The sequence below is a fragment of the Alosa pseudoharengus genome, unplaced genomic scaffold (assembly GCF_046254945.1).
Source record: "Alosa pseudoharengus isolate Yale_2024_CS ecotype anadromous, Long Island Sound unplaced genomic scaffold, YU_APseudo_1.1 YU_APseudo_1.1_scf_8, whole genome shotgun sequence".
NCBI classification, from domain to species: domain Eukaryota; kingdom Metazoa; phylum Chordata; class Actinopteri; order Clupeiformes; family Clupeidae; genus Alosa; species Alosa pseudoharengus.
The window spans coordinates 39018519-39036595 of NW_027468870.1; the positions used below are offsets into that span (position 1 = coordinate 39018519).

Here is an 18077-nt window from a genome sequence, read left to right on the forward strand (position 1 = left end):
TACATTTTGGCACAACTGAAGCAATTATGAAAGCTCAAATATGGTTGTTTTTATCTGCTGTTGGTACACAGAGGTACATAATACCGCCTTGTACAAATCATCTGTGCAATTGCCATTCACCGTGAACGGTTTTCCGCATGACCGGAAGTAGCGATACGTCTTAACATAGCAAAACGGAAGAGACGCCATTTTTAGATGAGATAGGCTTAACGGAAAAAATCCACGAGCCGCCTGGGGTTTCACTCGATTTACATTGAAGTCAATGGGGAAAGATATCGATGGTAGTGAAGCAAAACGAAAAGTTGGTGAAGCAGTCTGATTCACTGTAATTCTCTGTTTCACCGCGGGTGCGATGGCGCTGTTGTCACTCACAGAACTGATTTCAGGAAAACAGCTCATGTTAGTGACTGTATTTCTGTTTCAAAGGAGTAAAATTGTGATAATTGTAAGATTTGTTTTGTGTTTTGTTTTTTACTTTTTTTTGGTGAAGCACTGCTTCACCTGTAGTCTGACGGCTCCCACACACAGCTGCGTTCCGTCAATGCATGCCAGTGGGTGTTCCCGACGGTAGCTATGCAAATGACTTGAAGTAAAACCGTAATGTGATTGGTTGGTGCCGTCCGTAGATTGACACCGTCTGTCGGTGCAGCAACAGCTGAACTCCTCAACGCGAGCGGCGGGAGAAACGCAACGCGACGGACCCACAATTCAGTTCGGCAACGGATCACGTGAGCCCATGTAAAGTGAATGGGATGCGTCTCCAGCAACGCGAAGCACGCAGCTGTGTGTGGGAGCCGTTACATCTCCAGCAACGCGAAGCCACACACACAGCTGCGTGCTTCGTTACTTCGAAGCCGTGCTTCGTGCTTCGAAGCCACACACACAGCTGCGTGCTTCGTTACGGCTGCCACACACAGCTGCGTGCTTCGTTACGGCTGCCACACACAGCTGCGTGCTTCGCGTTGCTGGAGACGCATCCCATTCACTTTACATGGGCTCACGTGATCCGTTGCCGAACTGAATTGTGGGTCCGTTGCGTCGCGTTTCTCCCGCCGCTCGCGTTGAGGAGTTCAGCTGTTGCTGCACCGACAGACGGCACCGGCCAATCAAGCCAATCTACGGACGGCACCAACCAATCACATTAAGGTTTTACTTCAAGTCATTTGCATAGCTACCGTCGGGAACACCCACTGGCATGCGTTGATGGAACGCAGCTGTGTGTGGGAGCCGTTATAGAAGCCTCCTCTGCGCTAAACGCAAGTACACGCAGTTTATCCACCTCTGAAATTTCAGAAATAGTTTATCCACCTCTCAAAAGAGTTTATTAACTTTTAACATTCAAAAATCACACTGTATTATCCAATATTCCCAATGTGTACACTCATCAACACCATTTAATAGGCATCACCCAAATGGTCAGAAGTGTTGGGCAAGCACAATTCTAGGATGAGAAAAGGAGACCAGTGTCCAGACTAAAACTAGTCTAAGGTACGCCCCCTAGTGTAGGTAACATGTAAGGACAAGGAGGTTGAATGTTGTACAAGGCTAGGGGAGATATCAGCTTTAATGGTTTAGATTATTATATTTCGGATTTATCATCGCTATATAGTATCAGATTATTTTCAGAGATGTGGTGGATGAGGCAAGGTCTTTAGTCCTCCTAGTATTTAGGAGTTAGTATAGGGCAGATCCATTAACAGGGCTGCAGAGAATTAGATTTTCTCTCAAAACCAACACATACACACATATCTGAAATATATGAGTGATACATACAGCTGTACTAGCTTAACCCATTAAACCCATGTCACTTGTGCTTTGTGTCATAGCACAATCAAATCCACTGTCTGATCTGATCACAACATTTTTTTCATTTTGTAATTTTCAGTTGTCCATAAAATACAGTACAGCCAATGTTAAGATGCTAATGCCGTGAGGACCTGACTTCTAGAATGAAAAATTATTTCCTCAACACTTGTACACAAAAGACTTTTTTAACTGTGTTTGCATTCACTTCATTCAACACACAGCCATTTTATTTAAATAATTTTTTTTACATGTTCATAACATTATCACAATGTCCATCGCTTCCCCCGATATGCACAACACTGACTGATTGATGGTACTAATGTCCTTTTTTTAATTTTGAAAAATTTGAAGATGGGAGAAAAAGGAGAGATGAGACATTTAACAATGCCCTCTTAGCTTAAGTTGTCTCACAACTTTTGGCACCGGAGGCTGAAGTATGGATCAGGACAAAGATGCACAGATGTCCGACAGTTTACTCCTACTTGACATACACTACAATGAGAAACATTGAAGTACCTCAGTAGAGACTTGACTTGATATTGGTCCACTTTAGACCATTTAAATCTTGGTCATTTTTATTGGTCAGGTCAGGCTCATAGGACATTAAGACTACGAACAACACCACAAACGAGGGACTGTTGTGGTCCTTAAAGGGTCAGCTTCTCTCTCACGCACGCACGCACGCACGCACACGCGCACATACACACACACACACACACACACACAGACCTACAGACATACGCCCGCGCACACACACGCAAGCACGGACCAGCCAGCGCAGACAGTCAAACCATGGATGCGGCCCAGAAGATGACAACGACAATGAAGGAGTTTTCCTGAATGGAGCAGACGGCCTTACCGTCCAGGCCACCTATGGAATGGACCTATGGAATGGACGGACTGAATGCTGAGAGCGAGATGTGGGACCAAAACCCATCATCTCGGACCGCAGTCAAAAATGGCCATCGTGTTTCTGCTTGCTCCAATACAAATGTTCATTATACATATGTACATAAATACACATCCCCATTCTCAAAATACTTAAACACACACACACACACACACACACACACACACACACAGTATTTTGATGCAATGCAATGACCCAGAGTTTCAGATAAGAGAGAACTCTGTGGGCCATGGGAAGGGTACACTGCTGTTCAGAGAAACCCTAGAGGAAGGTGGAGGGTCAGGGTTGTGTCCGTCTCCTGCCATGTTTGGGCCGCCGCGGTTTGAGGATTACGTAGTTGCTGTATGTGGTGTGCTGCTCTGAGAAGAACGGCACAAAGAAGGCCCTGAACAACTTGGACGACCTGTGTGTACAAAGACAGAGCACGAAACAAGATCAAAATCACACACTTCTATGTGTGGGTAAATGAGTTAATAGTGTACAGTGTCAACAACACTAGACAAGGAGCTATGTGTCAGGACAAGGAACTGCTAATCTCAAGAATTGACAGATTAACTTCAAAGACAAAATCCTTACTGACCTATATTTGTGGTTCAAACGACCCCATGTGAACTCCCCATGAGACCAGTGGCTCATCACTGGAGAAAGAAAAGAAAGAAGCAGAACTGACCTGCTTGCATCCAGGAAAGGCTTCACAACAATGATGCTCCACTCTTCTTTGTTGGCAGCATAACGTGGTTCACGAGACGCCTCTGTTTCCAAGGCCAAGTCCACTAGGTAGTGGCACTGTTTGAGGTCCACCTAAAGAAGAACAGAACCTTTCTTTATTAGTTACTACTACTGCTGAACAATTGCTTGGGTGTAAAAGGCCACTTCTAAATATGTTCAGGGTTCCTCTCACAATATTACGGAGCTGCTGTTGCACTTACGTATCTAGATGTCTCCTCAAGATTCTGATCATTCATTTCTGTGGGAATCATGCGGGTGGCCCATGGCTCACTGGAATACGGCTTGGGAAGCTGACCACGGAATTCTGATTGGATAAATTGCAGTTGCCAACTAGGGAAAAAATGAACAGAATTTTGTGTCAACTTAGACAGGAGTGGGGCAAATATCCATCACCAAGATGAAATTTCTAGAGTATGCAAAGTACACATTAATATTGTGTAACATCATTTATCAAACCTTATTTCCATGATAACAGTATTTGCATTTTCTAATAACATTTGTTTTCTACGCCTAAATAAATGGTACAACATGTAGGTAGTACATTAGTCAAATAAAAACGATTCTGAATTTTGGTAATATTTATATGAAAATAAAAATGTTATTCCCCCTCCCAATTTCCTGTGTATTTATTTACATTTGTCTTGCCCCGAAGATGAGCAAATATCTAAAACAGCTAAAAGACAGACTGAACATGCTAACAGAGCACTGGGAATGCGGTGACAAAAACAACATCTTGCCCCTTTAAAGGTGAGCACACTGACTTGTTGGGCAGGAGGAAGCTGCTGGGGAAGCGATACCACTCCTTGCCCACACACACATTGACCGGTCTGCCCTCGGGAACGGTGTGGATGTTGGGGTCTTTGGCAATGCGGTGGAACTCGGGGTACAGATCCAATGGGGCATGGTAGCCTAGGAAACAAAATGTCAAAGGAGAATCTGTAAATGTTTTTTTGTTTTTGTTTTTATTAAAGTGTAAACAAAAGAGAAAGAGAGAGACAGACAAAGAGAGATAGCGAGAGAGAGAGTGAGAGAGAGAATAGCAGAGTCAGAGAGACCAAAAACGTTTCTACAATAATAATAAGGTTTAGGTTAACGCAGCCTTATGCTTATACAGTGGACATTGACTTGGGGCAATTTTGATGTATCCCATGGAAAAAAATAAATAAATACTACGCAATGTCCTCAACTGGTGTGAGTAGTGGTGTTTGACTAGTTTGAGTAACTGTCCACACACAGCCCCACGAATAATGAGCTTTTTCATGACTAATGCAATCAAAGCAATATTGGTCACAAACATTTAAGGAATCTGTTGGTCAAGGTTGGAGTGGGCATGTTTTTTGTTGCAAGTAAAGACATGCTGGTATAGATGAACTTGGTTAATTTGCATAAGGTTTCCCCTGACCTCGGAACAGAGCCACGGATCGAGAAAGCGACAGTACAGCGAAGAGCAGCACAGAGCCCAGGGCCAGCCAGTTGGAGGAGACGGTGTAGTGCTCCAGGCGATAGCGTTGGAACAGGAAGTGGTAACATTTCTGCATTAACCAAAGAAACACAACCGCCCATTTAAGTGTCAAACGGCCCCAAAAGATGGACGCCACCATGACTAAAAGGAGTATCCGTATAAATATGCTACTTATGTCACTGGCAGTAGCAAGAACTGTTGTGATATGTTTGTTATTAAGACAACTAATTAAGCATGAATTAATCATACAAACAATTAAGACATCAACAACAGCAGTTAATAAATAAATAAATGACAAAACACCTGTGAAAGGTAAATGCATCGACCAAATAAATAAGTGGACTCAGCCGTAGCTTCTCATTGTACCTGAAGGGAGGATAGTGCCACAGCTCCGCAGAGACAGATGAGCGGGTATATAGGAAACAGAAAGCGCTCCTCCTTGTGCGGTTGAGTAAAGAAAACCACCATCCAAAGGTACATGGGTGACAGTGTTAACCAGTAAGGGCGTCCCAAGTTTTGTACTGTAGCACAGACACACACACAGAGGTGGATAAAGAAGGCAGAAAGTCCTGATCAGCTGGTGCCTTGCCAAATCATTATAAAAGCAGTTTGCAAATTCAGCAACACCTGAAGATAAAACAACTCAACTAGAATGTACATCTGACAATCAAATAAAAAGCTGACGGACGTTGTTGCTGAACTCACCGTTAAACCTCTGCAGTAGCGCTTCCATTAAAGCAGTGAGGGGTAGTGAGAACAGGGCCAATGCAAAAACGATATTAAAGTTCAGGAAACCGTTCAGAAAGTAATAGTGCCACGGCTCTGTGCCTAACAAAGGGCGAAAACACATGTAATCATATATCACATACATCAACACATCAAACTTAAAGTGATGAAAAAAGTATAAAAAAAAATCAGTAGCAAAATCGTCCAAATTGTCTGTCTTTGACTAAGTATTTCATTATGCTTGGCAGCTCAACACATGAATACCTACAGTATACACGTTTAATGATTTCACACATTTCTTTTTGTGACACAAGAAAATAAAAAAAGTACCATAGAGATCTGGGCCATGAGGAGTGAACACATTGTAAAGGACGATATTCAGAGGAGCAATCACCAGCTTGCCATAATAGTAACTGTCTACTAATACTACAGGAACCTATAATAAACACAAGACCAAAACATGTGTTATTCAAAAGAGATGATGTTATGGTATAAAACCCAACATCTGGGGCCCGTTGTACAAAAGCAGAATTAAGACATCCGGGATAAGTTACTGAGCTGCGCTCAATGAATCCAAAACAAGAGCGTACAGGCTTAAAAGGAATTATCCGGAGTAAAATGCACTTTAGATCGATTTACGGATGATTGGGGTTACATACGTTGAGTTGACATCAAAATCATGTCATTCGGATGTGTTTTGAGAAAGTTCGATTGTACCATTTTCAGTCACAACTCGTAGCCTGGAAGTGAGCGGGGCATTTCAATTGCGCCGCTACAAAACGCTATTTTTATACCTCTTCTACAGTTCCAAACAACATAACACTTACGTGGTAGTGAGTAGATGGTCCCTTAAGCCAAACCGAAGTATCCCGAGGTCTTAATGTGGTCGAATAGAGTCCACAATGAATTTCATCAAGCCAGTACCTTTCAGGAAATGTTGCCATCTTTGCTGCCTCTTCAGGGGAAAGTCCGTAGGAGTCTTATTGCTGAGTGTGTTGTAACACGCTCTGGAAATTCACAATTTCGTCGCCGTTAAAAAAAAAAAAAAAAAACATAGTCCAGTCCATACAACTTCATTTCAATTTCGAAAGAAATACTGGACTATGTTTTTTTCAAAAAGAAAAACGGCGACGAAATTGTGAATTTCCAGAGCGTGTTACAACACACTCAGCAATATTGTTATTTTATGTAGTGTTATGTTGTTTGGAACTGTAGAAGAGGTATAAAAATAGCGTTTTGTAGCGGCGCAATTGAAATGCCCCGCTCACTTCCAGGCTACGAGTTGTGACTGAAAACGGTACAATCGAACTTAATCAAAACACATCCGAATGACATGATTTTGATGTCAACTCAACGTATGCACCCCCAATCATCCGTAAATCGATCTGAAGTGCATTTTACTCCGGATAATTCCTTTAATTGGTTGCACAAAGACCAAGCCAGGATGAGCAGACACGGATTCATCAAGCCAGGTGAAACCCATCCTGGATACAGTAAGTGCGCGCTCACGCCTCCCTCAAATAGACCCCGCCACCGTTCACAGATTCACCATGGCAACTACAGTGACTTCATTGCTTCTTCTACGGTGTAAAGTAGGTAGCGGTAGCTTTTTCACAACAGCAACAAACTGCAACACCTCTGTTTAGGAGAATATTGCAACTAGTGTCGCTCCCACCACGCACAAAATCGTTACGGCGCTCCTGTGACGTCACATCGTCACATGACAGGTCAGGAATGGCGAGTATGTAAAAGTTAATTAATGATCACAAACGTTTAAAAAATGACAGTGGGTCTAGTTATATGTGATAACAATGTGTAGTGGGCAGTGTAATAACTATTGGTTTCCGTTTGTGGTGACTGCTGACTGAGATAAGGGATGAGAATAAATAGATCCTGGAACTTAGCCTGGTCTGGAGAAGGCTAGCTCCACACAGAATAAATCGCCATGGTAACTTATACCATAAAATATCCTGCTGCCCCCTATCCCGCTTTTGTGCAACCGGATCACGGATAAATTGAGCCAGGATAACCATGATATCCCGGCTTAATCCCTAGTTTTGTGCAATGGGCCCCTGGTTGGCAAAGGCAAGAATGTTGAATAAATGAATAAATAAGAAAAGCATTCTTTCTGTAGACTTTAGATGTGTTTAGATGTGTTAAACGACAAAATTCTCACCAGGAAAATGACAAGAGCCGCCGCAGCCCACATGATGAAGCTCTTCCATTTCCTCTGAAGGACCAGCAGGTCGAAGGCGATGGGTATTCTGCCAAAAAAAACGAATGGTTAAAATCACCTCACACTTCCTCACCACAATACCACATATAAAATAAAGATGTTTGCTAGATAGATACATCAATTTGTGACATCAAATGTGCCTCGCTCACCCCAGTAAAACACTGAATGGCCAGCCAATGATGGCTCCTGCTGCCACCCCCAGCACGGCTATGCTAGTGCGGCCCTGGAACCAGCCCGTCATGGCCACCACCGTGCTGTACATACAGAATGTGCTGGGGAGGAACGCTGGGATCACACAAACACAGCACCCATTCACAACACAAATATATGATCAACCCTTCCCATATTTTGGTACAACTTTGGTTAAAAGCTTTGCTGTTGTTTATAATTGTCTTCGGTTTTGCTGAAAGTGTTTTGTTTAAAGAAAAGATTTGTTAAACAGAAAAAAATACAAATACGGGAAGAGATTTCACAATTACTCATAAATAGTCTCAATAAATGTCTCTTTATTGGGATATCTGACTCCTTGCAGTATGTGTAGATTTTAAATACAATATACCAATACACAAATAGCCTGTAGGTCAATAAGCTGTCTGACAGAGTAATCCAATTAGGCACATGACAACAATGCGGACATAAATGACCAATTCTGCTGGGGTGAAATGAAAAGAAGAGTTTTAATGAAAACTCATCATCTCAAACAAACCTGCAGAGGAGCAGAACATTCCTGCACTCAGAACCAAAAATGCCAACATAAGCCGACCAACATGGAGACCAAACTTCTTACAGACTGCCCTGAAAGAGGAGAAAAGTAAGTTATGAACTAAAAATAAAAATTAAGCTAACATTACTCTTTTATAACGAGACAAGACTGATAAACACAATAGATGAAATGAAGACAAAATTTTTAATCAACTGTTAATTAAGTCCCTCATGGGATTACCCTGGAAATCCAGAGTTCTTGCGAGAGCACAATTTGAATTTGCTCAGCTAGTCACTCTGGCAATCAGTAATGATGCTCATTACCCATGCCCTTGGAGCCTTGGTGCTCCCCCTCAAGTTGGGCCATTTTCATTACTCATAGCCAGACCAATCTTTCTAGATTTGGGTCTGGATTTCCAGGCTATCATGGGATAGCAAAACACACAAAACATAATGCATCTATGTTCTATTTAGTTTGATGTATGTTCTGTTTAGTTTCTATTTAGTTCCATGACCAGTGAAATAGAATTGTACTATGCACAGATGCACACTCACTTGTAGAAATAGAGTTCACAGACACAGCAGGCAAAGGCCAAAACACAGCGCAAAAAATAAAACACTAGGACCTGTAAAAGAAACAAGGAAGTTTCAGTGAAAGCCACCTCTCTAACAAACATACATGATAAAGAGAACACCATACTAAACTAAAAGGATTACTGACCTTGTTAGTCTGAAGTATCTTGGCATGAAAGAAGGCAGGAAGGGCATGGAGCCATAGGTAAGCATATGAGCGTATTGCATAAGTTGGAGAGTACTCCCATGTTTGCATTCCTTTGCCATAAAGTAGATAGTGAGTCTGAAAAGAAAAACATTTCACTTAATAGAGTGGAAATACAAATTGTTCAACAGGGTCTTTCTAGTGTTAAGTATGTCATTTGTTTACAGTTCACCTGATGTTATTGTAAATGCATGTTTGTTCATTTAAAACTTAACTTCTTAACTTAACGACTTAACTTCTCTGAGCATATAGCTTCTATTGCAAAATCATGTCGGTTTATGCTTTACAACATTAGGAAGATCAGACCTTATCTGACACAAGATTCCACACAACTTCTTGTTCAGACCATGGTCATCTCTAAGCTGGACTATTGTAATTCACTATTAGCTGGCTTACCCGCTTGTGTAACAAGATCATTACAGCTGATTCAGAATGCTGGAGCACGCCTGGTCTTCAATCAGCCAAAGAGGACACATGTAACTCCTCTCCTAGTTACTCTCCATTGGCTCCCTATAGTAGCCATAATTAAATTTAAATCTCTCACTTTGGCCTATAGGACACTAACTGGATCTGCTCCTAGTTATTTTAATTCAATAATAACACAACAATACATCCCCAACCGCCCACTGCGGTCTTCTGGTGAGCGTCTGTTGTGTCGACCAGTCATGAAAACTGGGTCTAATTCCAGACTCTTTTCTTCAGTGGTTCCATGTTGGTGGAATGAATTGCCCAGTGCTCTCCGTTCCTGTGGTATTTTTGGGTCGTTTAAGAGGGGTCTAAAGACATTCCTATTCAACATATACTTAGTTGTTTAAGCGCTTATGTGTTATGGTTTGTATCATGTTGTTTTATTTCAATTGGGCTGTTGATTGAATGGACATTATTGTTTTATTATTGCCTTTCCCCTTTTTTCCATTGTTTTTTATTAGGCTATTGATTGAATTGATATTATTGTGTATTATAACTATTCTCCGTATTATATTTGACCTACATTCTAATCTGTTCCCTGTTCAATTTTATTATGTTGTTTTGTATTTATGTGTCACTTTGGACAAAGGCGTCTGATAAATCCATAACCATAACCATTTAACTGAAAATGCCAATTCCACCTGACATGACCTGGCTCTGATAATCCTTTTCCAACTCAGCTTTGCAGGCTGATGTATGTATGGTAATCAGTATAACTCACTGGTTCCCAGTAGTTGAATGTCTCATCACAGTCTGAGATGTTGCTGAGCAATGCTGCACAGAAGCGGGCTGAAACGAGGCACTTGAACGCTGTTGAACCTTCCGGGGCCCAGACCTGGCCTGCTTTACTTGATGTCCTATAGTAATATGAAGGTTCAAACGGGATGATATGCTTATCTGGGTACAAACTAGTAGCCAGGGGGAAATGCACAACAGTTTGGAAAACATTACATAAACTTCCCAAATAATATATGCCAATACAAAACTATGAAGAAGCCTTAGGATTCAAAATGAATGTGATGAAATCAACTTCACACCAGTCTGACAGGGGTAAAGTAACCTTAACTGATCAACTCATTGAGCTCCTCACGTTACAAGCGGCTAATGATACGTGGCTCTAATGCCCCATGACATACAGACTGTTAGCTAACCTTAGCTTAATGCTTCTCAATAAGACCAGCAATGAAACGTCGTTGTACAAACAAAGGGTTTCTGAGTAAGAAATGGTGGCTTCATAAACTAAGCACCGAAACCGCTATACTCGATTGAAACTGGTTTCGAAGCCTAGATTTACATGCTAGAACTTCGTTAAAGCAGGTGATTGAATGAATGAGAAACCTTTAACGTCAGGACAGCTAGCCGCCGTCATTCAAAGCAGATACCCTCACAAGCTAACGTTAATGTTACACTGCTTGGATTAAGCCTGCATGCTTGTAAGCAACCCCAAATGGCCTAAATCCCAGAATACTAACTGACATTAAATGTATCGTTGCAACAAAACCCGACAGATAACTGCAGTAAGTAGCTAGTTCTACATGCAACGTTACCAGACATGAAAACTGTAACGTTATGCTAGTAGCCTGGACATCCGACAACAGCATACAGCTAAATGTTTTTCTAAATCACTCACTCATTTCGCATGTCACTGTTTTTACTGTCGTCAACATTCTTCTCTTCTTTTGACGTTCGGTTGTCGCTGACAATACTTGTGTTCACATTATTAGCATCTTGTTTACTGCCTCGTCTGGTTCGCTGACGGACACCCTTGGTCGCCATGTCTTCTACTGGCATACAAATGCTTCGTTTGGAATAGATCACATGTGATTTAAGAGTCCGAACCTAACCATAGACATAAGACCTATGCATAACCATAGACCTACACTCATATCCCCAAATCCCCCGAACCCCTAACAAAGTTGCACAAGGTAATTCATAAATATTTTATTTTATCCCTATGTTCATTGTAATACAAGTATTTAAAAGCAATATAAATAACATTTCCCGAAACGTCATACATTCCACATTTAAAATCGTTCACATAAATAAGAATACAAATATTAAATACACATTATTAGCAGCCAAGACCATCTCAATGACATCTCTGTACTTGTTTGTTACATCACATATGAGGTAGGCTAAAGGGACGAGCCTACAATTATTCCATCGTCTTTTCCACCACTTCCAGTGGCTTATCAAGTGCATGCATACCTCACAATTTACATTGGATTAAACATATTACTGACACAGCTACTTGCCATACCAGGCTTACATGAAGTAGCCTAATAGAAAGTAGATTTTTTCATTGAACAAACATATCAACAACATACATTTGTTGCTCAGCCACGGTCTTAAAAACAGTATTTGCTCAACAACAAAGCAAGCACATATCACCCATCAGTGAATGTGTAACATGCATGCACCACAATTGACTGGCCAACATTGTCACAGTAAACATGTTTAAAGGTTAGTCATATTCACAGTAAACTGAAATTAGATGCAAATTTACTGAACCTCTGATATGGCTTGTCTGAGTCTGGAATTTATCTATTATATTTATTAAAAAGAAACAGAAAATAAAACAAAAATAAAGCCCCTAAGGTACATTCTAACATGGTCATTAAATTGAACGGAAAAGTAGTCTGCCATGTATTCTGTATGAAAATAACCATAGACCAAAACTTATTCAAGCTGCTTGAGGGATCCACTAAAGAGATATTAGAATGCTAGTCAGTGTTTCCCACAGAGCTGAATTCTATTTGTGGGGGTAGGTTTGCAGAATTAACTTGAATTCAACAGTTTTTAACAAATTAGCGTAGCGTGGTTATGATGAACCACATTTAAGAACAATTTAGTACAATCTGGAAAATTATTGTGTGGTGGTGGTCAATGTTAATATTGTGGTGGGCCGCCACAAATAAGTCAATATGGGAAACACTTCTAGTTATGTAAAGCCAGGGCATTCAATGTAACATATTTCCTGAAATACACACATTTTGCAGTCAGATACTCATGCCTTAATGATGAGGCAGTGATATTGATTGCCCATTTTTCTGTCAACTTTTCAACTATATGGGTTGTCAAGCCAACTAACACAAAGAAAGCCTAGGTATATTGAACTTGCTTTGTAGTATACCCCTCGGGTTTTTACCTGTGTTTGATTTTAAGTCATGCAGTATGATACAATCCAAACAGTCTTGATAGTGCACATAATATTGAACGTGAAATTAAAAACAAGTACATATTTAGGGCAGATTTGGTTTGCAGATAGGATCTAAATAGCGCTTTGTTGACAACTGGGGGCCACAATTGAAATGACAGGCAAAGAGGAAAGTTACTCAATACGTGGTTTTACATGGAAGGGTTTTCTTGTTATTCCGATTAAACTAGGCCTATTCCGAATGAAAAAAGTGATACATTTCTTCACATGGGATACGTTCTATTCCGATCAGGTGCTTACAAGTGCTCCTTGATTACAAGCGCTCCTTGATCGGAATAGCCGTTGCTGCTTTACTTTTCCTTGAGAAGCTACAGCAGGCAATCCGATTGACTGTATACATGGCTGACTAATCGGAACAAGAACGGAATAAGGGCCAATCTCAATTCTCTGTTTTACCCCTTCCCCTTCATCTTACCCCTAGCCCTTGTCCCTCGAAACCGAGTGGCAAGACATAGGGGTGAAGAATATTCCCCTCGGAAATGAGATACCACTAGCCAACCATAAGGGAGAGCTGGATGATTGAAACACTTGAATTAACGTAATTTACAGAGATCGCACCACACTGAAAGCTAATATTTTGTCACTAGCAACCTGTCTTCTGTCAAATAGGCTATCATTGCATTTTCAGCTCGGAATAAAACCGTTCAGGAATTATTTAAACAACAGCAGAACGTGCCTATGTTCGTTCGCAGGCTACCTTCTGGTCCGGGTGAATGAAACAGTGATGGGGGACAAAATAAACATGCAGTTTGCTATGTAAACATCCCACAACTCCTTCGATATTTTACAATAATATCCAAATGGTCGTTACTTTACATCAGAAGCAATCGCTACCTGTAATAGCCTATGCGAGGAGTCGGCAGCAGTAGGCCTATGCAGCATTCATATCAGACGAGCGGTAAAAAAGTTCAGCGAATTTAGCTGCTGTTGGACTTTACATTTCTGACATGGTATGCTGCCAATTCGCGGGGTAGGCTATATCAGACTGGGAATATGTAAAATGCAAGACATTCGCGCAAATAATGATGTGCTGTTATTCACAAAACAGCGATTTTTGAAAACTTCCTCGTGAAGAACAGGACCTTCAATATGTGGTCACAAGATTGAATGCAACATAAACAATTACCATTTTAATTTTATAATCCTTACTAATGCCAACATTTCATGTCAATGAACCTCTCGGTGTGCTTGTTTTTCCAGTGTGAGCGGTGTATGTTGGGTATTTCTCTTACCACTCGGTTTTAAGTAAGCTCCCGATCTTACTTGGTTTTAAGGGGTATCTACCCCGTGCCCTTATCCCTACCCCTCGATCGAAATGAGAATTGAGATAGCCCTTCGTCTCACGTGCACGCGCAAAACTAAGGGGAAGGGGGAAGGGGTAAAATAGAGAATTGAGATTGGCCCTAAAATTCTAATCGGATTTGCAGTTTTATTCCGATCAAGGTGTTTATATGTGTCATTTTCATTCCGATTGAGCGATTATTCCAAATCTAATCAGAATAAAAGTATCCATGTAAGCCCACCTAATGAGTTTCTCATGCAATAACTAAAGCTATTGTGTGGCGTGTGGAAGTATTGAGCTGATCCACCAATGTTTGAGCTTAGAATCTTTCTCTTCGCATTAAATTACCAAATAGATTTCGCCTCATTATTAAATTAGCTTTAGTCAGACTTTAGACTGCCAACCAGCCAACCTTTTATATCTGGGCCCCTGATCTTCAAGTAAGGTTAAACCGCTTTTTTGCTCTACCTGAGTGTGACCTGCAGTTTTTGAGACATCAGCTGACGCAACTGATTGTGTATGTCCTTTACCTGACTGTGCGAAAGTGCGCGATCAGGCGACTGATAGGTCAACCGGTAACAAAGACTGGCGTGACCCATGTGTGGATGTCGGAAACGGTCTACCAGCACCACTTCTCTTACTGCGCCTGCTGACGCTTGACGGACCACAGCATGGAAGTCAAGTTCGTCAAAGCTGTCTGGTTCCATCCAGAAGCTGATGTCGTGCGAGTAGCTTGGTGGGTACAGCGAGAATGTGCAGAAAGGTTCAAGGGGTTTAGAAGAGAAGTGGTGAAGGAAGCGGGGGTCAGGACTCCAGAGCAAACGCCAATCAAACAGATTGAAGACAAGAGTGGCCAAGTAGTCAAGGTTAATCGTGACCACGGACAGTCGCACACCTTGAAACTCATACTCTGGTGCAGACACGTACGCTAACCTCCCAAACTTAGGATGTTTTTCTGAGTTCATCCACACCTTCTTGTTGTCCTCTTGGTCCCCTACAAATGAGACTCCATAAGGAGACAGAAGTGTCTCTAAACACCCCTGGAGACACTTTAAAGGTTCAGAGTCGGAGGGGAAAGCTCCAACTAGGAGCAGCTGGTGATGGACAGGAGACGTGCTTGAGGACACGGGGGCTCGACGGAAAACCAGACCACTCAGGGCATGCAGAGTCCCCGGGCTGAAATCTTCGTGCTGGATAATCTCTGAAAGATGCATCAGCATAGATGGTTGTAGCGCATACTTGGTGTTGGAGCTTAGGTGGTCATCACCCATCATCTCGTCTTCCTCACGTGGGCCATGGGTTTCAATGGGCCTCACCCAATACATGTCAGAGGTAGCAACATCTGGGCCAAATGTATAGGGCTGGTCTGGGGTGCAACAGACCAGTTCAGGAAAGTTTTGGGTCAAGGTGTAAACAGGCCAGAATGACTTCAGCTCCCGAAGTAGCTGCTCCTGCACTAGTTTGACCGGGTGGTAGGATTCTGAGTCAAGGAATGACCTATGAATGACAACCAATGAATGACAACCCGTGAGGCAATGTATAACATGATTCATCTATCAGATCACTACACAAACATACTCTTGAAAGCCACTGAAAGTTTCCACAGAGGCTTCATACTAAAGGTTTTGGTACTACAGAGCACTTTAAGGTTTCAAATACAGGCTTAACAGTGGTGCACAGCTTTTTAAGTAACCTAAATTCACACATGCTCTAGATTCATGTTATGTAGAAATAGTTATGTCAATACCTGTTCACATATTCACTTAGCTCTTCTGGAAGTTCAAATAATATTGAATCTTTGCCCAATGCTGCCTCCATTTTTAAAGTCAACGCTGGTGTAGTATATGGATAACTTCGGGTAAAGATATGGTTAAGACCACTTTCCACATGGAAACCTTTATCCTGACTCCTGAGAAACACAATTGCAAAAATAAAAGACCAATAATGACAGCATTAGGTTAGGTAATTCAATGTGTTTCTGTATATCAATTCTGTCATTGCCAAAGTAATTTTAATATACAGATATATATTGATATACAGAAATACATTAAAAGTGGAAGGCAACGTAAACATTTATTAAACTGTTCTGATACATTTTTACTTAACATAACTGAGAAAATGACAGTTTCTTCCAAATTCTACCCACCTGTAACCTGTGCATTTATAGCCCTGATATTTCATCGGATCGAAAGGATGGACCTCACTCAAGACCAGGCCAGCTTCCGCTGCCATGGCAACAACTTGCCAACTGTTGTGCCACTCTCTCATTGGACTGTCAGCTGGAGTACCACCTTGGCCATTGCACAAGGCCACATGAACCTCTCCTTCACCTTTTAAGACCTGCACACAACTGTGGAGGAGGAGGGGGTAAGCATATCTTAGCATAAACACTGATATGCGTGCAATGCATTTCAAATCACTGTGGCTCTCGTTCATTATAACTACTGTTCACAAATGTTAGACGGCCTTGAGTGTCTTACCTGAGGAAAAATTTAGCCAGGAGATTACGGTTTTTTTTTACTCCGCTTTTGCGACCGAAATGCGGGAAGTTGAAGATAATGCAGTTAAAAAGATGATTTTGAAGAGCTTCGTGTTCATTCAGGCATGTGCAGTCCACTTGAAAGAGCACCGTTGAGCCTGAAAAAGATGACAAATTTAGTAAACCCTCCTCTGTCATCAATTTAAATTACGATGATAAAGAATAGCACCTCACCACAATCGCGTATGCGCTGTATATTCTCTCGAGCATTATCCAGGCGATATGCCTTATCCTCTGACTGCAAGCAAGTTGATGTTACATTTAGCTCATCTATGGACGATTCGATCAGGGCAACTGAAAAAGAGAAGTTGCCCTCGCCAACAAGTAGTACCTCACGTGGGCTGCACATCGCTAGCAAAACAAAATAACACACCAGGTTAACTTAAAAGCATGCCGCATCCCTGTAACTTTAAGTTATGGTGGCCGACATGTAAGCAACAAGTAAAATAAAGCACTAACAAGTACTGATAACGTTAATGCTCAAGTCAGAAGGACACGTTAACGTTGTCAACGCAACGCAGCTAGTGGCGTTAGCTTGACAGCTGATAATTCGGAATTTCTAAAGACTAAATTAATTCAACTTACCTTCTTAATTTGACAGAACACTGCTGTTGTTGCACTTGTGGTTTGAAACGGAACCCATACAAATTCACATTTGAGTAAGACGCTGGCTAGCGCAAGACGGCAGCAAAATTCTAGTTTTATCACGTTAGCCAACGCTATAGGACGTCTAAAATCAAAAAACTGTTGGTTAGCTAATACCTAACTTAGCCTGTTCCCCAAAGATATGGACGTATACCGTTGGTTATCTGAAGCACTAAGGTCATAAAATGTGGCATAACAAAAGGAGGGAAAACGTTCAAATGCAAATTATTTGTAACCTCGTTGGATTAACAAACACACACTACAACACTACAGTGACACTACAAACATTTCTAAACAGTACCACGTTGGCTTATATTCGTTTTAAAGAATCACTTTGATCCTGTTCCTAAGGCTGGAGCACCAGTTTAAATGACCCTGAGGGAAACAGCGGAGACGCTGGTATAATTTAACCAGACAAAAAGGATTTCCAAACCAGGCCATTCTCATTGACGAAGCAATGTTAAATGGTCTGGTTACCAAGCAAGTGTAAACTTATGTTTTAAAATCCATTAAGCTTAACGTTGTTCATACCGCTTGTCGAGCCCCCACAAGTCATTCACCTTATTAGTTCCGTTCC

At 41.5% G+C, this 18077-nt stretch overlaps 2 protein-coding genes across 3 annotated transcripts; both read right to left on the bottom strand.

The window, feature by feature from the left end:
* Positions 1-2364: 2364 nt before the first annotated feature.
* On the bottom strand, positions 2365-11594 carry alg9 (ALG9 alpha-1,2-mannosyltransferase). 2 transcript variants are annotated; one of them, XM_076274501.1, is made up of 15 exons: positions 11448-11594; positions 10539-10674; positions 9293-9427; positions 9127-9197; positions 8576-8664; positions 8019-8154; positions 7810-7897; positions 5964-6069; positions 5613-5735; positions 5274-5428; positions 4848-4977; positions 4207-4354; positions 3646-3775; positions 3387-3517; positions 2365-3119 (listed from the first exon to the last, which is right to left on the bottom strand). In XM_076274501.1, the coding sequence occupies exons 1-15, from the start codon at positions 11591-11593 to the stop codon at positions 2996-2998; spliced, it is 1848 nt and encodes a 615-aa protein (XP_076130616.1). In that variant the 5' UTR covers position 11594; the 3' UTR covers positions 2365-2995. The 2 variants fall into 2 exon arrangements, with proteins under 2 accessions (XP_076130616.1, XP_076130617.1); XM_076274502.1 differs by lacking the exons at positions 4848-4977; positions 5274-5428.
* Positions 11595-11746: 152 nt separating this feature from the next.
* Positions 11747-18067, bottom strand: fdxacb1 (ferredoxin-fold anticodon binding domain containing 1). The gene is made up of 6 exons (XM_076274289.1): positions 17441-18067; positions 17030-17206; positions 16797-16953; positions 16463-16666; positions 16064-16225; positions 11747-15813 (listed from the first exon to the last, which is right to left on the bottom strand). Exons 2-6 carry the CDS (start codon positions 17202-17204, stop codon positions 14781-14783), a joined length of 1731 nt encoding a protein of 576 aa, XP_076130404.1. The 5' UTR covers positions 17205-17206; positions 17441-18067; the 3' UTR covers positions 11747-14780.
* Between the last annotated feature and the right edge of the window lie 10 nt (positions 18068-18077).